The 24,920-nt window shown below is 43.1% G+C and overlaps 2 protein-coding genes across 4 annotated transcripts in view; one reads left to right on the top strand and one right to left on the bottom strand.

Moving 5' to 3' along the window:
- GABRA5 (gamma-aminobutyric acid type A receptor subunit alpha5) overlaps positions 1–24,920 on the top strand; it is a 60,020-nt gene that overhangs the window by 25,372 nt on the left and 9,728 nt on the right. For all 3 annotated transcript variants that reach the window (XM_055802680.1, XM_055802679.1, XM_055802678.1), the window contains exons 7-8: positions 4,996–5,078; positions 24,639–24,782. In XM_055802680.1, the coding sequence (XP_055658655.1) occupies positions 4,996–5,078; positions 24,639–24,782 (227 nt within the window). The remainder of the gene's footprint in view (positions 1–4,995; positions 5,079–24,638; positions 24,783–24,920) is intronic.
- The window catches only part of GABRB3 (gamma-aminobutyric acid type A receptor subunit beta3), a 199,909-nt gene that overhangs the window by 173,163 nt on the left and 1,826 nt on the right, over positions 1–24,920 (bottom strand). The window lies entirely within an intron of this gene.

Genomic DNA, 24,920 nt, shown 5'->3' with positions numbered 1-24,920 from the left:
CCCCTCTGAAGTCAGGGAGAATTTTACCATTAACTTCAATAAAACCAGAGTTTCATCCTCCCATTGTAAATGACCTTTAACAGCCACTTGTAATCTTGTCAAAAACTCTGATTGAGTGAAACTAGTCCCATGGGGCTTTTATTAAGACAGAATGATGATGGAGGAGGGAAACTTTTAAATGCTTCTGTTGGGAAGAACTGCAGTTTGAGCAGTGCTTGTGCTGTGACAGAAAAGTCCTGGTTTGGAGACTGTCTCTAGCTTAGGTAACTGTGCTGCAGTGAGCACAGCAAGATTGTTCTGGAGTGACCATATTGAAAGAATTAAGCAAATGCTGTTTCATGTATGCATGCCAAGGCCTCCTTTCTCTTCTCTCAATAAATACAAACTGGGAGTAATTTTGTTATAATCAGCTGTGTAAACTAGGATATGCAAAGGGTACCTAAGCTTTAACACAATGTTAAAAGCCAAAGTGTGCAAATATCACCACAGGTGGTATTTGAAGGAGCAGGCCCAGGTACCAATTTCTTTGTGACTCCTGGAGCTATGATCTGAATATAGAGTTTGTACCCTGCACCTAGAAGTAAATCTGTATGCAGTGACCCATGCTTCCAGCCCCCAGAGTGTCAGAAACGGCTGCTGTGCTGCTTTATTTTTTCTATTTGTAGTAGAACATCCAGTCTCTTTGAACCAGGAGTCAGTTCAGTGATTGTTTTTAAGGTCCTCACACAGTAATGAAGAACAGCTCCTGTTGAGCACAGAGTGCTCTGCAGAGGTTCAAAGTGGTGACGTTTATGTGGTGTGTCGGAACCTACAGTCCAGTTTTCTATTGTGTTGCTTATTACAAGATGCTTCACAAACCTTGAGTAATGCAAACTTTTTAAGAGGTAGCTAGGAGTGTTCACTGAGCCTTTTAAAAATTACCTAGGAGGCTCAACTCCATACTCTTGTAAGAATAACTGGTAAGAAGAACTATCGCTAGTTCATTTGTTTAAGATGGCCAGACTAGGAGTGGCCCTAGAATGGAAGCATGGAAAAAGGAAAGGAGCATGCAGATATTGCTGATAACAAACAAAAGGAACTTCTTCATCCAAAGAATTCATGTTAATGAAAGGAAGGGCTGTACTGAAGCATATTTGCAGCTGCCAGACTCTGTTCTCCCTACCCGTGAGCTAAACCCAGAAGACTGAACCATGCACCATCATTTGAAGGGTTACGCCACCTTTTGCTGGATGAGGAATTCAGAGGGGGTACAGGAATGGCCCTGGCGCCACCAGGGTCTTTGCAGATTCTGAGAGAGAAAGTGGCAGCCAGGTGCCCTCCAGCCTTACGTGTTACCCTTTCATTTAAGACAGGCAAAAGTAATTTCTGGAGGGACTTAATTAAATTCCACTAGGCCACAGTCTTCATGCACCTCATCTTCACTTCCACACTTACAGTTGAGAAATGTCTAAGGTTTTCCTCATTACACACAAAGATTATTTCCAGAGATGCAGGCAGCAGGATACAATTCATAAGACGATCAGATGAAACAAAAGGTCTTATTCATAATTCTGCATCGAACTTTCCTTCACTTCCTGATTCCACAGCTGCTGTCTGGGTAAGATGAATATAGGGAACCACTTCTTCACTGTTTGCAGATGACAAGTGTGTCTATTAAAATGTTGTCAAGCTGCAGCCTTTGAAACAACATACTTGAACTGGTGGTAGACAAAGAGACAGGAGATGGACTGCAGTAAAGCATGCCAGCGTTCTTATGGCACTGGGAGCAAGGTTTCCAAATGTATAAAAAAACTAAATTTGCAATACTTGATACAGAAAATATAATGATATATTGGAGGGATAGTAGCCTTGCTTTCAAGTACCCACTGGAGTGACTTTTATGAAAAGGATGCAAGTTGTGCTTGTGCTAAATGCTTCTGCAAAGCATTAGACACTGTCCTGCACAACATCCTTGTCTCTAAACCGAAGAGGCATGGATCTGATGGATGGACCACTCAGTAAATAAGGAATTGGCTGGATAGTCACACTTGAATTGTTGCAGTCAATGGCTTGATGTCCCAGGTAGAGACCAGTGATGACTGGCATTCCTCAGGGGCTGGCACTGGGACCAACACTGTTTAACATCTTTGTTGGCGACATGGACAGAGGGGTTGAATGCACCCTCAGCAAGTTTGATGATGACACCAAGCTGTGTGGTGTGGTCAACACGCTGGAGGGAAGGGACACCATCCAAGAGGGACCTTGACAGGCTGAGAGGTGGGCCTGTCTGAGCCTCATGAAGTTCAACAAAGCCAAGTGCAAGGTCCTGCATGTGGGTCAGGGCAATCACAAGCACAAACACAGGCTGAGCAGAGAATGAATTGAGAAGAGCCCTGAGAAAGAGTTAGGGATGTTGGTAAACAAGAAGCTCAAGATGACCTGGCAATGTGTGCTTGCAGCCCAGAAAGCCAACCGTATCCTTGGCTGTATCAAAAGAAATGTGAGCAACACAGAGGGAGGTGATTCTCCCCCTCTACTCTGCTTTTGTGAGACTCCACCTGGAGTATTGCATTTGGCTCTGGGGCCTCCAACACAAGAAGGACATAGACCTGTTGGACTGAGTCCAGAGGAGGACCACAAACATGGTCAGTGGCCTGGAGCACCTCTACTATGAAGACAGGCTGAGAGAGTTGGGGTTGCTCAGCGTGGAGAAGCAAAGGCTCTGAGGAGTGACTTTTTACAAGGGCATGTAGTGATAGCACAAGGAGGAATGTAGTGATAGGACAAGGGGTAATGGCTTTAAACTGAAAGAGGGTAGATTGAGATTAGATATTAGGAAGAAATTCATCACTATGAAGGTGCTGAGGCACTGGAACAGGCTGCCCAGAGAAGTTGTAGATGCCCCATCCCTGGCAGTGTTCAAGGCCAGGCTGGATGGGGCTCTGGGCAACCTGGTCTGGTGGAAGGTGTCCCTGCCCATGGCAGGGGGGCTTCAACTAGGTCATCTTTAAGGTCCCTTTCAACCCAAACCATTCTATGATTCTATGATTCAATAATTCTGGGCATGATGCTACTAGAACCAGCTTGTTCATAATGCATCCACATAGCACTCTCAGTGACTGTGGCTTTGCTGGCTTTGTTGCCCAAGGGCAGTCTCCACTGCACACAACTCTCTATTTTAGTGATTTTGAAATTTCTTTTACAAAAATGAAGTCCAAGAACAGTTTTGCCTAAGGGCAGGTATCTCAGGCTTCGGTAATTTCTTTTCTATGTTGTAGACTTCCTGTCTGTTCTTACCAAGCAATACATTATCTCTGTTCTGAACTGGATTTTTTTCCTTTTGCTTTATATGGTGTATTATCTTTACATTTTCCATTACTGTTTGCAGTTTGCCTTTTTCCCTCCCTGTTTCCCAGCTTATCGTCATGATATAATCTCTAGCCAATGATAGATACTATTGCATTTCTCTGTGCTTATTTTGCCATTTCCAGCTATTGGTAAAGCTCCAGGTTTCTGTGCCTTGGCAGAGAGTGGAGCTCTTTCCCCCAGTTTATTGTCCATGTAGCTGGAGTGCCCCGGCAAGGCATCATTGTGTTGTATTGAATTGGACTGACTGAATGCTGTGCCATCTGTACATGGACAGATTGTTACCCTTTATGATCCCTTTGGATAGAAGTTCTTGTAGCAAGAATACTCACTTTGGTGTGCTAATATGAAGCAGTGAGTGTATATAGCTGAGGAGTATGTATACATGCAGCTGTTGTGATAGCAATGGGTACTTTCTGCATTCGGGTAGTAGGGTGTTGTGGATTTCTCTGCAGATTTTTGCCCTCCACGCAGCAGTCTGGTAAGGAACCAGGCTGCCCTCCAGCAAAGCCCTGCATCACCCCAGCACCGGGAAGCCTGTGAGGCTTTGGGTGTCTCTGGTCTGTTACCTCTGAGGCAGAACGGCAGCATAAAACAAGAAAGCCATAAGGGTATTCATAATATAAAATGAGATTTGCAACCTCACTGTCCTGAGAAAACCATATGTATTATGCAAATATCAAAATGGCATAATCAAAACAGATTCCCACTGTGCTATGTGTTGCATGCACCTAGAAAAGTAAGCTTTGGCTCTTTTGATACATTTGATGTATTTTATATCAATATAACTGATATTGCACTGCTCAGAAATTTACCTTGGACTTTTCTTTGCGTTCAGCTTAATCTGTCAATCATACAGAACATCCATGGGATACGTTTGTTTTTTCCTAAGTGTTTTTCCTTCCCTAACCCCTACGTTCACTGTAGCTCCTGAATTTCCACATAGTGGCAGGGCAGTCCAGGATAGAATTGCTTCCCCAGGCAATAGGCTGGGGAAAATGACCCTGTTGTTTTTTCCGGACAAAGTGCCCAGGTAATTCACAGTATGTTGAAATGAAATGGGCTGCCCCAATACTATGTGATTTCCACAGAAGCTAACTGTAGTGCTACATAAATTCATATATATATGTCATTGACTTTATATGTAACTTTATATATAGTTATCAATATATTATATACTTAAGTATTAAGTATATAACACAAGTATTTATCTTTATGTATTTAAATAGTTACATCTATATATAAAGTCAGTGCTTCTTTATGTCTATAACAGTGCTACACTCAGGAGCCAAATTCCTAGTCCAGTCGCAGCTATCTACAGAGAGCAGATAAGTATAAAGCGCGTGGCAGAAGCTCCAGCACAGGAGTTCCTTCACACAGTAATAAGAAAGAATGATCTTATTGGAACAGCTTACATAAATAAAATCATTTCACTTGTCCTAGAGTTACTAGATAAGGCTTACATCATGCATGCACAGTGGCCCACCTGGTTTATCTCACATTCATTTTAACAGGGGGTTGCTGTGATTCCAGGAGGAGTGAGGAGCCTTCAGGAAAGCTTGCTTGTGCCAGCGCTCCTGGATCGCAGTAAGAGCCCTAAAGGGAAAATGCTGAAAAAAAGTGATGTGTTTTCTTTTTACTCTCCCACAGATTGACCATCTCTGCTGAATGTCCCATGCAGCTTGAAGATTTCCCCATGGATGCACATGCTTGCCCATTAAAATTTGGAAGCTGTAAGTTCCCTTCTGAAATAAGAACTAGAAAAATCCATTGTTATCTGGCTTTTCAAGTTCAGCTATGTCTTGTCTAAATTGTTCACTCTTCTCCCCTGCCCCCCCTGCCCCATCCCCTTTTAACAGTGCTTATTAGCACCCCCAGTCTGCCACCCCTGCTGCTACCCTGCCGCTCGTTTTCCATCAGTGTGCTTTGTCTGGCACTGCTGCTTTTCAGCTCACGCGTGCTCCATGATAAATGGTGAGCTGATAAGGTGATATGTCTTATATATCCACATCAAGCATAACAGCCACTGTTAAATGGAGTAGTAGATGCAGACAACTAAGTTGATAACTTGGTTTTACATTTGTAGAGAAACGGAGCTTTTATTGGACAGGTCAGATTGATGTGCTATTGTGGTATTTACACGAATCAGACAGCAGTGCAATATCTACATTGCATGTATTAAAAGAGATCTAGAATACTAAAAGAGGAAATACCTTTCCATTTGGCTTTAATAAATCCAGTCCTGTATCTTGTTACATGTATACAGATGTATTTGTATATATGCACACATTATTCTAAACTGTATGCTGAACGATGTTTTTTCCTCAGTTCCAAGCCTGTAATCCACCACACTCCTGCCTTGCCAGAAGCTTACTTTAAAAATAACCTCAGGGCATCAGATGGTTCTATTTAAATACAAAGCTCTTAATTAAAGCACAGATGAGGCTACTACAGTAGACATTTTTTATTTTGTTAATCAAATCAGAGGTTCCAGGTGCAATCAGTGTCTCTAAAGACTTTTGAAAATTACCAGGCAAGGCATTTTGCTAGTCCCTGAAGCCGGTTAACTTCAGCATTTTTCACTGTTTTTTCAGTCATATCAATTTAGAGTCACTAATCCTAGCAAGATTAAGCTTTGCCTTTATCGTCTGTTATCTGCCCTGGTTTAATACTGGCTATGCATTGTCTTCTGGTGATCATACTAAGAAGTAAAAACACTGTTTACAGTAGTGATTACCAAACTACCAAACTTAAGATGAACTGATTTCCCTTCCCTCTTCCAATCCAGATAGATCCAGTTTCATCTAATAGCCACCAGTATTTTACAAGGTCACTGCAGGTTCAGGTGTGTCCATTTACTTTAGCCACATTAATTTACAGCAAAACTGATATAATTCTGAAGGTCCATACACCCATACATTCAACTTTAAAAAATATATGCAAACTATCCATTTCATTCCAAACTTAAAAATTGGAAAACATTTCACAGGAAACTGTCATTGTTTGTATATAGAGTTAAACAAAAGTTACTGGAAGGAATTAAGATTAAAAAGAAAAATAAATTATCCTTCCTGGTGTTACATAGTCTTTACTGTATTCATAGATAAAGCTGAAGTCACACCTGTTAGTCTCTAGTGCAGACTATAGAACTGGGATGTTGGACAGTTTTATGAAATCTTGCAAAATATGCAATATAAAACTAAAATGTACATATTTAAACAAAGAATCTGATGCAGCAGGGATCTGAAGTTCAACCTTAAAGTTAAATGAATGCTTCAATGTATTAGTAGATTAGGTTCAGTGAGGTACAAGTTCTAACTCTCCATATAGTAAGACAAAAGGAAAAAAACCTAAATATGGAAGTGCAGGAGATAACATTACTAGATAAGCTACAAACACTTAGAAGGAGTGCAATCTTGAACAAAAGCATTTGAAAAAAACCTCAACAGTCTGTCTGAGTGCAATTATATATTCTGCTTGTGGCAAATGGGTTACATATTAATCACCTATTAGCACACAGGTAATTTTAACCTGGGAAATAAACAGTACTGAAAAGTCATATTTTAGGCATCTGAGGGCTGAATATGGTTTTAGTTCATGCTCCTTGCCATGCTCAGTATACAATCCTAGAGTGTATTTTGTAATCTACTGCAAGTCACCTTTAAGTTCTTCCACAGTGTGTAGACACGGAGCCATTTGCCCTTTCCTAGTCCACACCGGTACTCTCTGCAGTAAGTAAATGCATAGGGACAAGCCATAGACAGTCTTTCAGCCTTGGGAATATCTGTATTACTGGTCTGGCAGCCCATTAGTAATTTACTTGGATATAATATGCAGATGTTTGCGCAAGTAGCAGCCAATAAGTCAGGGTTTGAATTAACCTGATCTATTTTAGGAGGATACAATATTTGTTCCCTATTTACAGCAGTAGGCGTTTGCGTTAAGTCGTCTCCAGGCTTGCAGCCTGGAGGAGGAAAGCCTACAGGGGTATATTACACACAAACACATGCCCTCTCTGCTTTAGCTTTCCTCCCTGTCTTTCCCCAAAGGGTTTCTATTTAATGGTCTTCTTTCCAAGATGGATTTTGAAAAACCTCAAGGAATAGCATCAAAGTAAGTGTTAAAGACATTATTGATGGAGCTGGGAGGGTGTGGAAGAGACGAATGCTAACTGCTCAGAGGGTGGAGAGATCAGGACACTGAAACAAAGCAGCCAGTGCACGGGTGGATCGGCAGCAGAAAAGATGCCAAGAAGTAATTGGTGCCACATCAGAGGCAGAAGTAGGTTATTATTTTTCGGGCTGCATAAGCGTTCACCATACTTGCTACAATTCAGCAAGCAAAAGGGGAAAAGCCCTGACATTTCCTTTAATTTTAAAGAAGGAATGTTAATCTTGCTGACAGAAATAAAGGTAAATGTTGAATTCTTATGTCCCGTTTGACTGGTTTCTTGCTATATTAGAATTGTGGGAGATTTTGTGGGCCTAGGCAGCATTATATGTAGCAACAAAATATTTTGTAGAAATAATTAAAGTCAAGGTTGAATGTGGGAAAAGAGACATAAAGTTACCTGAGCACACCACTAGCCTAAATACTTGCTGGGCAGTTCAAACGCCAGCTACAGAAGCATTATTTCTTAATGCTCTGTGGCACGTCATGAAAAGCTGTGCTGGTGAGAGGACAGAAGTTCAAGGATGGCTTCTAATGAACTGAACAGAGCAGGTTTTAGCTGTCCTCTTAAGTAAGTCCTCTTAAGTCCCCAGTGCTCAGAGAGGGCAAGATGGGTCTGCTCTAGGGGGTGTGTATACATGGGGACTCTCCCTCCAGGCTTGCATCCCTGCTGGTGATAAGGCCACCTGTAGAAATTATTCTGCAGAAATCTCATTAGAGGTGCAAGAGAACTGGGGATGGTGCATAAGCACAGGCTCTTGGGTCCCTGCAAAGAGGCCCCGCTCCCTTTGAAGCCTGGGTGCTCAGCGGGGATGGCCAGAGCAGTCTGTTCATTAGCTCAGGGCAGCATGGGAAGGATGCTGGCTTCTTCCATGGCCAAGTTTAAAATAAACTTTCCATTGCAACTATAACGCTGACCTGCACTCTAAATAAATTTGCTGGTCAGACAGGATCTGGTGAAATTTCCTGATGTCATCCGCAGTTTCACTAGCAGCATCATAGTCTGAGAAACTCCTCCTTACCCCCAGTCTATTTCTGGCATGAGGAGGAGGAATTAGGTAAGGTAGCAAGGACATTAGAGCTAGGAAGCTTTAGTTTTTCACCTCTTCCACTGATAGGCCTTAAGAGTACATCAGAAGTATCATTTAGTACAGTTTCCAAACACCCATGTGTCACCGGGTAAGTAAGCATTGTTATCTCTAGGGTGGCTGAGGCAGAGAAGTTAATTGACTTTCCATAAGGTCACATGGCAAATCAATGTCAGAAAAAGGATTAGACTCAACTTCTTTGGTGGAGAGACAGATGTCTAATCCACTAGACCATGAAGGCCTCTGCCCAGGCAACTGACTTAACTCCTAAATCTCATTTTACTCATGCGTTAATTATATCAGTGTTACCTAGCTCACAGGGTTTCCCTGAAGATGAATTAGTTAATTGCTATTACTGAATGTTTACCACTGCTTTGACAATGTCAAATACTGTAAAATGGAATCTATTTATGGCAACTGTTTCTTGAAGGCACAATGTGTGAGTACATACAGTTATCAGAGCTTGTATTGTGGAACGGATAAATGCATGAAGCTGCTGCCCACTAGTCACTCGCTGGCAAAAAAAAACCCGTACTATTTTTAGAGTAAGTAGAGTCTAATGAATATTCTGAAAATAATGAGATCCCCTAGCTCACAAGCAGAGGAAAAACAGGCTTGGTATTTACTCCTGATGAATTTAAGTTGGTCATGAAGATGGTAAAGGCATCAACCCATCAGTCAAAAAGGGAGTTCGATGACTGTGAGAAAACAGTACAATTTGTAGCATCTAAAGAAAGTAGTTAACACAGTGTATGTACGTCTTCCCTTTTAACAGCTTAAACTGAGTCATGGTGTCTGCTGTGGTCTCTGATACAGGAAAGTGCACAGGCTATTTCTGTAGCAGGAGGCACACTCAAATTCTTTTCCTCCAAGGCGGCTGGTAAGGTCAGAGTAATGAGGAGACAGTAACTTCACCAGTATCCCAGGATATTATTGCAACACTTAACAATAAGGCACTCACTGTTTTCAAACTATCTTTGGACCTGCAGCCACTGAGAAATTTCTCCAAAAAAGTATTTTAAGAAAATTCCCCTAAGGGTGGTATTTCCTGGTAATGCTGAGAAGGCACTGAGGTGAAGGCACCTACAGGAGGTTTCTCGATTTTGTGCTTCCCCTCATTAGCACCTGTGAAGCTGCAGAAGGACTGCAGGTGTGCAGGAAGAATTTCAAAACAGAGTCGTTCTAAACAGACTCTAATTCTGGTTTAGTAAAAGGTGATAAACAATGCATTCAGCCTCCCAAAACCTGTGGGTAGAAGCCTTGTATAAGAATATAATTAAATGGATGATAAATAAAGACAAATGTTAATTTTAGGAGACTTCAGAAAAGGGAGATGGTTCTTTGGTAGGTTTTCGTGGGTTGCTCCCAAGGAGAGCTGGAACTGTAGTCCCCTGTGTAGAGGCAGAGCTTTTCTGTTTCTCTTCCCTAACAGCTGGCCATAAGGGGCTTCTGAGTCGGTTCCTGAGAGCTGAGACAGGCAGTACAGCTTGTTGACTCTGCCAGGACGTGTTAGTGCCTTCTTTACAGAAGGGCACATGAAGGGGGCCAGGGAGGTCCTCTGTGAAATGCCGAGCGGCCGAGTTCAAGACTAAGTTGTGATTTTGCAATTTAAGGCAAAAGCCAGCTAATACAGAAATGATAGGTTTGGCCTTTATGCAGCATGTAGAAGCTTTACTTGAAGTCAAGGGAGGCATGCTGCCTCAAGTAACGCCGCCTTATACATTTTTCTAAGGTTTATCACTGCTTCCTTAGACACTTCCATCGCAAAGGACATTGAATGACTAAAATAAGATGAAGCTAGGTGAATACTAAAATTCAATATTGCTAAGGCATTTAATATAATATTTGATATATTTCTCTGCTCCCTCCTCCTGCCCCATGTTATCACCAGTTATCAACGCACCACTTTGGTTGGAATTCTTCTCCCCTAATTTTCAGCTGTTTGGAAGCCAGGTCTCAGACGCACTGAGCAAGATGCCTGTGGCAGCATCAGACAGGCAGTCTAGACAACTAGCTTGAACCAGGGGTGTAATTTTATTAAGTTTAGCTAGTAAAGCATAGGCATCTAGCCTGAACTAATTTTCCATCCAACGCTCCGAGTGGAGGAGGTAGAGACCACCTAATGGTATTGCTGGTATTTGCCACTAGCTTCCTAGAAATCGTGGACACATGACTACTCATGGGTCTTCATTGTTTAAAAAATTGAATCTTTTAGTTCAGAAGCCCCTAGTACACAGACTCCTGACTGAAACACTCACAAAATCATAGGGATTCACTAGAGCCACAAAGCTCCACTAAACTCCTCCAGATCTGCTGGGCTTTTGCCTGTTCTGGGACATGGAAATGCTCGGCTGCAGCATGAGCATGGTGATTTGGCCCATATCAAAAGCCTTGCACTGACAGCAAAGCCTTGGAAAATGGACACGATGGATCTGCGACAGTTTTAGATAGACAACTATGTCACAGTTAGTTGTCTAGACTCTCTTTATGGCCACTGAAAGGAAATAAGTACTTATGTAGTAAGGTACATTTGAACTATTTTTGATACCTGCCTAAGGACAAGGTGAATCATATTTTAGATGTTCCTACTTTTCTGCAATACTTGTCAGATGTACATAAGTGTATTGTAACTTGGTCAGAGTAACTTAGAAGTCCCTTGTTCTCTTGTTCTCTACATCACTAGCTCAGGAATAAAAAAGTCTGTTGTACATTGATCAAGAGAAACAGTCACTGCTGTAGATTAGTTAGGTGTTACATATGGTGGTGGTGAGCTTTTGTATCTCTCCTAGGTGCTATTTTAGCAGTTCCTGCTAGAAGTCCTGTTTTACACATAATCACAGAATGGTCAGGGTTGGAAGGGACCTCTGGAAAACATCTTATCCAACCCCCTGCTAAAGCAGGGTTCTCCTAGAGCAGGTTGCACAGAATCGCATCAGGCGTATTTTGAATGTCTCCAGAGGAGGCTCCACGAACTCTCCAGGCAGCCTGTTCCAGTGCTGTCTCACCCTCAAGGTAAAGAAGTTCTTGCTCATATTCAGCAGGAACTTCTTATGTTTCAGTTTGTGCCCATTGCCCTTGTCCTGTTGCTGGGCACCACTGAAAAGAGCCTGGCCCCAAAGGATCCTTTTCAAACGATCTTTAGTAAAATGGTCATTAGGGCTCTTCAGTACAGAGACAACTCCACCATTTCTGCAAGCAGCTTGTATGAGCTGTGCTGTTCTTCCTGCATTGAGTGGAGTGGGTTATACCAATAGGTGCTTAAGCCTTCTCACAGGTGGTGCAACATAGCCTGTGCTCATTTCAGATATGCATGTATAGCAATATAGACACCTCTTTAATCCAGCATTTTGGGCAGCCAGTGCTGCCGGCAGCTTCATCCTTGCATTGAGTCCCACAGTCAGGGTGGGGCAATGCAGCCTAGAGCTCCCAAAGGGCAGGACATTCAGCAAGCACGGTGTGTAAAAGAAAATGCTGTAATATTCAATTATTTCAGAGATCTAAGAAGTTTTCTTAACACAAATCTACTTAGAAATTAAAACATAGGGTTCTGGGCCTGGACTGTGTGGTGTGGGTTTCTGCAGCAGCTATTGTTATGGGACCCCAGTCTGCATCAGAACTTGCAAATTAATATGACTAACTTCTCACTTGTCTGGCAGGTTTCTCATAGAAGTGATACCTTTTAGTGTGACAAAAGGCAAAAGGGTCCTTTTCTGAAAGCTCCCCAGAATTATCAGGTTGGTCAGTTTTTTCTTCACCCGTTACAATGATGCACATTCAGAACTTTCCAGAAAAGGCTGGAGAAACTGATAGTGTCCTCTTCAAGCATTTGCAGTCACTGCCATTAATTAATTTTTCAAAGGCTTTGTCACATATACATGGTTACTCGTTGCACAGAGGTAATTTTTAAAATACATTAAAAACACGGTGTTTGCTACCTTCTAGCCCTCTGGGGGTGTGATTGCTTTCATGTGAAACAGTGCCCATCCCTGTAGTCAGTCATTGCCTACTTCTGGTCACCCCCTGTTCAGAAGCCAGTGAGTTTTTCCCCCTGAGGTTCATAACAGAGTGAAAAAGGAAGATCAGAAAGAACACTAGCTCGCACAGGGCATTTGACACGTCATCCAAAAAAGCTGTTGTCTTTCCCACCTGCCTCGCAACCAGCGCTGACCCAAGGCTGCAAACTCTGCTGGCGTGCAGCAGCCAAGGGCTTGGCTCCCTACCAGCCTGGAGCAGCCACTGCACAGGCTGGATCACCTTTAGTGAAACCCTTTTTTTGTACCGGTAAGGGGCGCCTCCCAGGGCCACCAGTAGCAGCTTTCGTAAGTGCTGCAGAGAGCCCCTTGAGTGGCCGCTGCTGGAAGGTTGCATACAGCCAGCCCGGGGAGCAGCCTCCTTGTCGGGAGGTGGCCCATGTACATTGGGGTTGGGGGGAAAGCTCGACCGGTGGTGTTTTCAAGCTCAAGGAACCAAAAGTTCAAGCAGGGGAAGGAATTGGTGTGGAGATACTCAGCAAGTGGTTTTTTTCTCACCGGAAAGAGATCTAAGCACAGTTGTGGTGGAGCAGCGTGGAGATCCAGGTGCTTTGCTGATGGTACAAACATCAGCATGCATTTCCCACTCTGGAGATTTCAGCCTAAATTTAAAGGCTGTGCAACTGCCTGACTGCAGGAAAACAGTGATTCAGTTTGAGTTGTCAGCAGTAGATGACAACATGCAGAGACTCTGTGCTTAAGCTTTCAAATGACCCTTGGGTGCAAACCTGCAAAAGGCATTGCTGGGCCCGTGATGCCCCAAAAGGCACAGCGAGGGTTTACAGTTGCCAGCCGTGGATCACGGGTTTGTGCCACTGGTAAATGGGATATTATTCGTAAATGGGACAAAGGGGTAAATACCACTACACTGCTTTACAAGCCAGGTTTTTAATGGCTATTTCCTAAGGTGGCTGTTTTCATGGCTTGTAAGCATTTCATAAACGTTTCTGAAATCATTCCCGTGATGCTGATATGAGGTTGGTAGGTCTCTTCCTCCAGCATGTTGCAGGTGGGGATAAAGGAGGCAAAGAGCAATTAAAGTCTCTTCTGAGAAAAGACAGAGCGGTTCATTACCTGCTTTTATTGCCTCTGTCGTTATGGGTCTCCAGGTTCAATTAGAGCCTCCCATTGCCGCTGCAGTACATTAATGACAGAACGACTTGCCTCAGGTTTTTATTTGGGTGGGAGGCAAATCTGCAAGGCACTGCTGCAATTTGGATTTCAGTTTCCAGGCTGGCAGCTCCTTCATGACACCTCAGCCTGTGGTGGGGCCAGGGAGCCCTCCCCCAGCACCGCTGGGTCCCACATCAGCCTCCTCCCCTACACAGAGAGCCAAGTTAGCCCGGGCTGTGATCTAGCGCTGCTGCAGTCCCAGCTTAGCAAGCTTCTTCAAAGGAAACTTTTTTCGTGTTGTCCCCCATGAAGAAATGAGGGGGAAGGAGGAGTGGGAAGAAGGAAAGCCTGGAAGGCCTTCTGTTTTTTCCCCCATTCCCCATCATATCCACTGAAAGTCTCCTCATGGCCAGCCTGTGCTAGCAGCTAGCTGTTTCGCTGAAAGCATCCCAGCAATAAATCTGTCAGCAAAGCTGGGATTCCTCCCTTCTAAATTTATCTTTCTGCAGAGTAAATATATACAGCTGAGCTGATCGCTCTCACACTCTTATATAGTCAGGGGAGAAAAGTAGATATTTTTAGACTCAGGTTAATCTCCTCCTAAAGCAGATGACTAAAATAGGTCAGCTGGTGGTTGTAGATAAGATGTTTTACTGGTGGACAAGGAAAATAAGACCGTGAGCACCTTTGGGCCTGGGTCTCTGTGACTGGAAGGGGCCGGTTCTCAAAGAGGGAACAAACGCCCACATACTGTGGCAGACAGGAGGCGAAATGGCAGTGCCCTGGTGAGCAGCTGCTCACCTCAGAGAGGGTCCTCGTGCCCATCACTGAGGCTGGGCAGGCTGAACCAACAGCCTCGGGAGGTTCTTAAACACCGGGCGGTACTCCCTGGTAGGAGTTTATAACTCAGCTTCTGAGTTCTAGATGACTGCACCTCAGGTGTAGGGAATAAATTCTAGTGATTGAAATCTCAGAGCAGTATTAAAGTGTCGGAATAATATTTCAGCCTGCTGTCTCTACATACCTATTGATTACATGTTCGCACAGTATTATTAATGCAGCATTACTACTGAAATTTGTAAATGTCTTCATTAAGGGACTGGTTTCAGAAACAGAGGTGTGTATTTAGTTCTTCAAGTAGTCTCAATCACTCTTGGCTGGTTTCAGGTCAGTGAAGATGCTTTGAATGGTAAGCTCAGCAGATAGGCTAACTATGATGGGTGGGTTCCTGGTGCCACGCAAGTTGGTGGGAAGAACATCTGTTGATTACCGGGAGGTCACGGTTTCATTCTGTGGTGTTAGATGTGGCCAAAAATACCACATTTGTGAAGGCATCCGCCACAACAAGATCACATGGAGTATTTTCTAAAATTCACTCTGCATTTCTCAAAAGAAACTCCTCAAAGTGATACTCCTGGAGAGCTGATCGCATTAGCTTTGCTGATATTATGCAGCAGCTTGCAAAATGAGTGCACCACTGCAATCAAGATTGCTTAGAGAGTAAGGTACTATGCAAAGTGAGTAATGGTGTCAGTCACACTTTGGAGGATACTTTTGTTTGCCTTGCAAAAAGTAAATTAAATCTCTAACATCTTTCTCATGACCATGCTGTTTTTTCTAATGAAGCAGTTAATATAGCTGCCTAATATTGTGATTGCAAATTCAAAGTTCATTAAATACTAGTACATAGCTCAAACTGGTCCACTGATTTGGAGTTACCATATACCTGGCCTACAAAGACCAGCATAGGGTCAGGAAGGTCCCACGATATTTCAAATTTTTATGTCATCCCAGCACATCCTACTGCCCCGTTGCTCTAAGTCTTCTTGCAGCAGATATTTATATTGGCTGTAACAGGAAAAAAGAAAGCATCAGAGGCTGGAATACCAGATTTTGACCAGTTCCATATGAAAAGCAATTGTGTAGCGACCATTAAAATGTGGTGTAATATCAATTTTCAGATTAGTTCTAGATCAAGACAGTGAGCACTAAATCTGAAAATAAAGCAAGAAGTTGTGTTATAAATATTGACTGCAACAAGAGGAAGAAATGGGAAGAAGCAAAAGAAGGCAGGCATCACCTGCTCCCTAACGTTAGCTCCCAGATGAAAGCAGGGACTTTGGGAAGATGACCTGGTGCTCCCTCATACCTTGGAGCACCTGAATGTGTGACAGACCCGCAGAGGACCCTGTTTAGTCACCCCTTTCAGTCAACCCGTGGCAGGCATCCCACAACGACGGGTGGCACAGTTTAGCTGTCTACACCTGTGTGTCTGTTGCCACTTGAGGTGCTGCCCCAAAATGAAAACTTTTTCTTTGCTGTTTTTTTTTCCTCCTTTTCTGAGTGGAGCCTGAGGACCTGCCACCCCAGAACACACAGCTCAGTTTGGTGTGCCATGCCTGGTTTTTAATCTAGGCTCCTGTATTGTCAGATTTCATAGCAAGGACTCAGTCCTAGTTGCAGCCCCAGTGCTTGGGGAATAGCTGCGCTACTCTGATTGCTCCCCTGTGGCCACATGGACGAGCAGGATGGAGCAGGGAAGAGCTGATGCTGTCACCAGTGGTACTGCTTACATGGTGGCAAACACGCACACCTCTTTAAGGGTCATTGCTCAAATTGCTGTGCTGTCTCCACAATCATCCTTGAGAGACATTCTGTATTACTCTGCACAGCTCCTAGCTCAGGGCTCATAAGTGGTGCAATAGCATCCTGTGAGTGACTGAATTATCAGGACAACTGTTCATTAGTATTCAAGTTACATTCGTCATTGATATGACCGTGATTTAGTGTACCAGCTTGCAAATAGTCAATTTATTGTATTAAAGCAGTCAGCAGCCTTGCCTAGGCTAATCATGAATCACACATCCAAAATCACAAAGTTGCTTTCAGGCAAAATCATAAGGGTGGGGTTTTTTTTCCCTTTGCTTTATATTTTCGAGCTCTAAGGTGGGTCACGTTTAGAGTTTTCCCCTATGAATTGGAACTTCTAAAATTAAGCAGGGCCTTCCACCTGTTTCTTGCTTTGGAAAGCTGAAGAAAATGGCTTTTACAAGATTATGTGTCTCAAAATGAATTTTACAGGCTGGAGCGTGTCCAACGAAGGGCAATGAAGCTGGTGAAGGGTCTGGAGCACAAATCTTATGAGGAGCAGCTGAGGGAACTGGGGTTGTTTAGCCTGGAGAAAAGGAGGCTCAGAGGAGACTTTGTCAAACTCCACAACTACCTGAAAGGAGGTTGTAGGCAGGTGGGTGTCAGTCTCATCTTCTAGGAAACAAGCAATAGGACAGAAGGAAATGGCCTCCAGTTGTACCAGGGGAGGTTTAAATTGGATATTAATACAAATTTCTTCACTAAAAGGCTTGTCAAGCATTGGAAAAGGCTGCCCAGAGAGATGGTTGAGTCACCATCTCTGGAGGTATTTGATAAGATGTGTAGATGTGGCTCTTAGGGACATGGTTTAGTGGTGGCCTTAGCAGTGCTAGGTTTATGGTTGGACTTGATGATCTTAAAGGTCCTTTCCAGCCTAAATGATTCTATAATTCTATGTCTCACCACCTTGTGGGTACAGTCTGTGCTTCCATTTCATTTCCAAGCCATAGACACTTCTATCACATTTCTATTCCCACCTTTTCCTGAGGTGACTCATAAATTACATTCTGAAACAGAGTAATTTGGTTCTAATTTAGGACTTTATATTTTTTAGTAATGATCAGTATAGCATATTAGTGTTGCTTAGTAATGAAGTCACTTGAGACCTCTCTGGCACATTTTCAGAACATCCTATTCTATTCCCTGTGGAATGTGACAATAAGATCGAATGAAACTGTGTATCAGGAAAACATATAAAATACTGTCTACATTATTGAATTATATTTTCATTATAAATTGAGGAAGGACAGAAACAATCATTTCAGTAAGACTGAACTTACCACTGCACATTTCACAGCCAGTCGTGTCCTATTATATTTTGTCATTGGTTTTCACACAAGAATTGTTCCAAGTCCATGAATAATTCCCTCCCTGGACGTCCTCCATTGCCATATCTAGATGATACTGTGCCATTCCAAAAAAGTTTCATTCTGAGCATTTCCTTTCTACTCACATCTGGAGCACTGTGGCCCATTCTGAGCAACTCAGTACAAGAAATACATGGATTTTGTGGAGCAAGACCACTGCAGGGCCATAAAGATCATTTAAGGACTGGAGCATCTCTGCTATGAGGAGAGACGGAGAGCTGGGGCTGTTCAGCCTGGAGAAGAGAAGGCTCAGAGAGACCTAATCCACCTGTATAAATAACTGATGGGAGGGAATGAAGAAGGGTGAACCAGGCTCTGCTCAGTGGTGCCCGCTGACAGAACAAGAGGCAGTGGGCATAGGTTAGCAAATATTAAATTTCATCTGAACACAAGAAAACATGTTTTTACTGTGAGGGTGACCAAGCACTGAACAGGTTGGCTAGAGAGGCTGTGAAGTCTCCATCTGTGGAAATATTCAAAAACTGCTGGGCACGATCCTGGAAAACCTGCTTTCAGCGTCCCTGCCTGAGCAGGGGGTGGGACTGGACGATCTCCAGAGGTGCCCTCCAGCCCCAGCCGTTCTGTGTGATGTGAATTCATAACACCATATAGTTATACACGTTACACTTCTTGTCTATGGCATGTATTTAAAATCATGCATCCTGTTTATCCATATGCTGTAAGCTCATGCCAGTTAAAATGATCAGTCTTGATTCTGATGATTTCAGGTCTCTAAAGTAATTTCCATGATCCTCAAATTCTCCCAAAACCAGCAGAATTCCTCACAATATGACAAAGTCTTCATTTTAGGCTCTTAATCATTGAATATGTGAATATATTTCTCTTAATATTTAAATTGCTGGTTTACTTTAATGACTTACTGTTATAAAAAACTACTTCCCCCTAGACCCAGTCCATGCATATTTAGTACCATGTCTTGTTATTTTTATATATTAAAATACATTTTTACTAGATCTTTTTTCCACTAGGTCTTCCTACAGACTGATTTCATTTGTACATGGATTCATTCTTACCAACTCAATTTAATGGGAAATTCCAATTACAGAGCTCAAATCTGCCCTCAGCTGCATAGGCACAACCACTGACAGATGCTTTGTAATGGGTTAAAAAGTATTCACAGAAAAATCACAAGACACCCAACGTGACTCTTAGAATTCAAGGTGGTACATGATGGCTTAGTAGCAGCACTGTTTTACTGTCTGCAGAAGTCTTTGAGAGGTTGTAGATGGGGTTCTCTATTGAGTTGTCTAACAGCCTCTAAGTGAGTCAAATACATTAATGAATAGATAAGATAGAAAGATATTTGTATGTGTATTCAGATTGTGATTAGAGCTTCTAAAAGAACTGACAGTTTATGTACATCTTTCACAATCAACAGGCTTTGATGGGGATTAACAATACTCCCAAGCTTAGGCAGTCTGATGATCCTGTGGCGTGTACTAAATATCATGACGATAAAGGCCAAGAATGTAGCTGCACAATTATCATGAATAAAATAGAAAATAAGCCAAAAGTCATCTTTCTAAAGTATCTCTTCAATTCAGCCTCCGACTGGCATCATGCTGAAAGAAAAGTTCTAGCCATGGTTTGTGGATCAACAGTTTAATTGTGGAATGCAACTCAAGCACGCAGGGTGGGCACCCATACTCACAGATCCCCTATTTCACGGTTCCCTTCACCTGATTACTCGGGCTTCTATGGCCTCCCGTCAGGTCTGTCAAAGGGTTTGGGGGCATGTTTTGGAAAGGGAGTTTTTTTTTCCTAAATTGTTTTATGCCCTGTCATGCAAATATGAAAATTTACTGGCACCAGTGGTGATTTTTCTTCATGGGTTGTAGCTTCAAAAAAACAGTCCTAGAAATACATCTGGGTCCCGTGGACTCAAAATTGGGACTGAGCCATCCACATTTATGTTTATTTTACTTAAGGAGCCAAGAAACACTTCTTTTTTCCTCCTTTTTTTTCTTTTTTCTTTTCCCCAGAGTTTATTCCAATATGGAGGCGAAAGAAAGCCGAGAAGGGAGAGTGTCTGTCAGTAGCCACAGGTCCCTGTGGGTGGGAGCAGTGGCAGGAGAAGGCTCCCTGCTTGTGGGCTGCTTTTCAAGTGTATGGGAGGATGCTGCACTGCTCACACTTTTTCATTCGCAAACAAAACCAGGGCACCCCTCAGTGCCAAGGCAAATGGCAGAGATCCTCCAGGTCTTACTAACTGGCTGCTCTGCTTTGTCAGGCTTTGTTTTAATGTATTGCCTTCCTTTGGCTGTGGTCGTCCCCTGCTCTCTGTTCACCAGCGTAAGAAAAACCATGTCGTGCTTTCCTTGCCAGACATACAAATGCAGGAAGGGTGTGGGAGAAGAGCAGGGGAGATCTTTGCCATTTTTATATTGTGTGTGTGTGTTGAATATTAGAATGTAGGAAAATGGATCTGCTCATCAATAAACAGATATGAGAAGAAATTACTTATTTCATCCTTCTGGTAGGTGATAAGCCTGCAGCCATTTATCAAACATCCACTGGAAATAAATGTCTGTTGTCATTTTTTCACTTTTAATAACATTATACCTCTCTGTAATTTTAGGTGCTCATCTCAACTGCTACCGTGTTTTTTTGGTTGATTGTTTTTTTTTCTTTTTGAAAGAATGAGCTTAGGAGAGAGAGAATAATTTAAAGAGGCTTTCCCCTTTCTTTGGCAAGCCAGCAAAATGAATATAAAGAAATTATTTGTATCCATAAAAACAGAATAAGCCCACTTGCTTAAAGTAGAATAAACACTAAGCAGTCTCACTTGGATTTTCAGTGGCTTTGAATCCAAGTTCGCTTTTACAGCAGCACCAGAGGCATTCTCCCAGCTTGCTAACCCAAAACCTCTACTACAATTTTCTGTCACCCTTTGGGAGACTCCTTGTTCCCACCCTGTGTGCCATGTAGAGGAGATAAGGGCCACCATCCCTTATCTGCAGTAAACCTTTCTCATAACTTTAGAAAGCAGGTGCTGAAGCTCCTCAGTCCTTCAGCAAGCACGGCTGGTAGGCAACCTCTTGGAAGCTTTGCTTACGTGGAAGAGGGGTTTTTTACACAATTGGTATGACAGTGCATAATACCATCTCTTCATTAGCACCTGCTCTACCCCAATAGCAAAATGACATTATTCTAGACTACTCTCACACTTTCAGCTTTCAGTATGGCTGTGCCTAATTATACTGCAGCAGAGCTGGAGCTTTTGGTAGTCAAGTTTGGGATAACTGGAGTTTGAGGCTCCTGGGAAGATGTGGCAAAAAGTTTGCAGCAGGAGGACCTGCTGCAAATACACAGGTTTATCTACCTGGAGGTTTATCTAGGTGACCAGAAAGGAGGTGGCCAGTGGTTCAGCTGCCACACCAAGGTGCATGAGGTGGCTTCTTCCTCTCAGAGCTGTAAGTTTCTCTCAAGGGTGCATATGGACTGAGGGGTGGCTGTATCTTTTTACATTTGCATTCATGTTTTGACATTTTCTCCATTCTCCTCTTTCTCCCAAGGAGGCTTAAACACACAGAGCCTGGCCTAGAGTGAGGAAATGAGGCACTAAGCCAAAAATGTTTTAAAAAGCTTTTTAAAACACAGACCATGTTTTCTTACATTTACATGGAAGATAGGTGAGGAACATACCATATATATGATCTATCGCAATAGAATATCTCTAGAACAGGGTAAATTCATCCTATTCCTAATGTGACTGACTTCTGAGGGGAGGAAAAATCACTGCAGGTTGCATCTGTTAGAGTTGGGCTCTGCAGGGACACATCTGTTTACCCTCCTGTGTCTTAAAGCCCTGGCTAAAACCATCCTTCTCCTGCACAAGAACCTCTTCTAGCTAGGCTATTCTCCCTTCTCCTATAGAATCTCTGCTCCTGATCAAGCAGTGGCATGCCTCTCTGTCTTGTAGCCTTGCAACAGACATTCTCCTGTGAGAGAGGACCTGCAGGCTGGAGTCCTCCTTCCAGGCAGGGACTGGCCTCAAGCTCTGCTCTTGCCTGCCTGAGGGCTCTCTCTTCTCACCTGGGATGGGGGACCTTCCCTGCCATGGTTTCAAAAGAAAGCATCCTCAGAAAGTATTGCTTGGGCATACTTGTAAGATCTGGGTGGATTTTTGGCACCTTCTGGCCTCTGCCTGAATTACAGATATTTTTTTCACAGGGGCAGGGGCTGGGCATCTCCAGAGTAGGAGCCTCCGACCCTGTACTGGTGCATGTGTTTAAGTACCCAGTAAAGGCGGCAATCCAAAGCCGAGGCACGGATTTATTTTAGAACCTCTGCCAGAGGCTAGGCAGAGCAGAGAACCAAATAATCTAAATACTTGTTAAGCCTTACAGGTCTATGTTCCCATGTGGTTGCAATTTCAGTGGAATTTGATTACAGTGCTCTCACCAGGAGTCTAGTCGGGTTGGCTTATTGTGTCATTGGCAGGAAACAGGACAAACCCAATTATCCCATTGCCTGGGATCCTTGCAGTAACAGGGAACTGCTGAGGTCGGATACATTTGGATCATCCTAACAAGAAGTCCAAAGCTTTTTCTTCCCCCCCCCCGGTGTAGGAAGTAACATAGGTAAAACCCAGATTCTCTGACAATCCCAAATCTGCCTACACAAATCCAACATTCACTGGGGGTATTGACACATGAACAACATATACCAGATAAGCATTGAAAAAGGAGGGCTTTCTGCAGCACCTTTTTAAATGGACCCATCTCCTCCTACTTGTCCTCTCCAGATCTGGCTTTGGAATTATTGGTAAACTTGTAATCATCTCTGAGATGAGAAAGTACCTCAGCTCTAAAGGAAAGGTGAAAATCTTTCACTTTTTTGCTATGCAAATATTTTGAAATACAGAAAACATTCCTTCTTAGCCTTTCAAAGTGGATCGTGAGATGTAATTACAGTAATTTTACTGCATAGCTACCAATATAAGCACATGGAAGGCGTGTGGGCAGTCCTGCATGGTTAACAAGGGATGGAGAATTTGTACATCCTCAACTTCCAAACCCTGGATCAACTCCAGCCCTGAATACAGCAGCAACTCTCAGATATGTGACAAAAAAGATATCTTCCCATCATTATCTTTTTAGTGATAGTCGTCCGTATTTTTTTTTCTCAGAAGGTTATCCACTGTTTGATTACTGCCTCCCAGTTGGGAAATTGTGTCCTGTTCTTTATCTGAATCTGCCTGAAACCATCTTTCAGGCACTGAATTTTGCTTTTACTTTAGTCAGTAGTACAAGAAATTCACCGTGGTTGTAATTTCTGTATGCAAGTATCTGTACTCAGCACTTGAGTCATGTCTCAGCTTCTTGTCTGTGAGCTCCTTAAGCTTCAAATCATGGCTTGATTTCCAGTCCTTGGAGATACTTGTGCTCCTCTTTTGAACCCTCTCCCCTCTCTCTCTTCATTATTTCTATAGCTTTTCTGAGGTGTGGACAACAATGTACAAACAGCCATAAATGGTCAGACAAAAGGTGTATCTAGCCTAGTGTCCTGCCTCTGTCAGCACTTCCCATAGATGCCACAGGAAGGTTAATAACAGGAAAACAAGGTGCTGCTTTCTTCCCTGCTACCTGCTCCAGCATCCAAGTGTTCTGCAGCTCATTGTGCTACACACATATGCTCTTAACCTGAACTGGGACCACTTTCCATTTTCTGCTTGACATTCCTAGTTGTATGGGTCCAGGGACCACCATAACATATTTCTTGCTTCCAACTCCACCTGCTTTTCACCTCCTATTTGGAGAGTAAGCCTTGCCTGCTTTCCCGAGATTTCAGTCCAATGGACCCCAGCCTACTGTAAGATGCCTGCAGTCATGTCACCTGAAAGCTTTCAGTGATCGAGGTGTTCTAAAAAGCATAAGAGCTACTTAAGTTAAATAAAATATATTTAAATTTATAGTAAGCTCCTGGATTTTCTGAGACTATCTGCGAAGTAAGCTCAAAAAATAAAACCAGCATTGACTATCTCAGTAAAAGAAAACTAAGATTCCCTTATAACAGCATAATTACTCCAGGTGTTAGGGCATTAAAAATAACAGCGATGTTATAGAGGAAGGAATGAGTTGGCAGTACTGTCACCACCTTTATTTCCTAGGACTTCCAAATGAACGTAGAGAAATCTTAAAACATTTGCATTTCCAGGTGTGGAGGTGTTTCTGCACCACCACTGATTTGCTCTGCTATGCAGAGCCCCCCACCCTCCTGCTCTCCTGCATGCAGTCTCACTCACCCCTGAATCCTGCCTCTGCTCCTCAGCATCACAGGCACAGGCAGACACATCCCAGCTTCCTTTACCTACAGCCACTGCCCGCATGCAAGACCTATCCCTTCATCCGCACGTTCATAACACAAGGTCAGCGCGTGCGCACCGTACCCCACACTTGCACATGGCATCACTTACTATTTTATTCTGGAGATGGGATGAGACATAGAGGGTCTCCGTTGTCCGGGCACTTAAGGTGCCCAAGTCCTTTTGAGGGGGGATTTCAGCAAAACGCATTTTGCAGCTTGCTGGGGTTTAGGAGCTGCCAGCAAGGTGAATATAGGTCTGAGCTGCTCTTTCTCAAATCGAGTGGTTGTGATGGATTATATTTATACCTCCACTGTTCCAGCCTTTGACAAACCTTCCCACACATCTGTTACATTAGAAAGCTTCAACCTAATATTTTTTGAGCTGGGCATATGGGAACATGATTATATCATCTTTATTTGTTTTTCTCCATTCACTCTCACTCCTCCATTCTTCCCTCTCCCCACTGTTTATCATTTAAAGATCCACTAAAATATTACACTGTGTTTTTTACTCATCACCGTCTTTTTTCCCCCCTTGTTGACAGATGCTTACCCTAATTCTGAAGTCATCTATGTGTGGACTAATAGCACCACAACCTCTGTGGTGGTGGCCGAAGATGGCTCACGACTTAACCAGTACCACCTGATGGGACAAACTGTAGGAACTGAAAACATCAGTACCAGTACAGGTAGGGATAATATTTCCATCCCGTGGTTGCCGATAGCTGGAGCAGGAGGGTTGATCCACAAGCTCCGGTTATTTTGTAAGGAGGTTAGGGAAACATCTGTGGGATGCAGGGTGCTTGAGAGATCCTGTGCAGGTTCCT

Source organism: Falco peregrinus, chromosome 4 (assembly GCF_023634155.1).
Source record: "Falco peregrinus isolate bFalPer1 chromosome 4, bFalPer1.pri, whole genome shotgun sequence".
Lineage (NCBI taxonomy): Eukaryota > Metazoa > Chordata > Aves > Falconiformes > Falconidae > Falco > Falco peregrinus.
The sequence above is the reverse complement of the archived record's forward strand: the minus strand, read 5'-3'. Positions and strand labels throughout refer to the sequence as shown.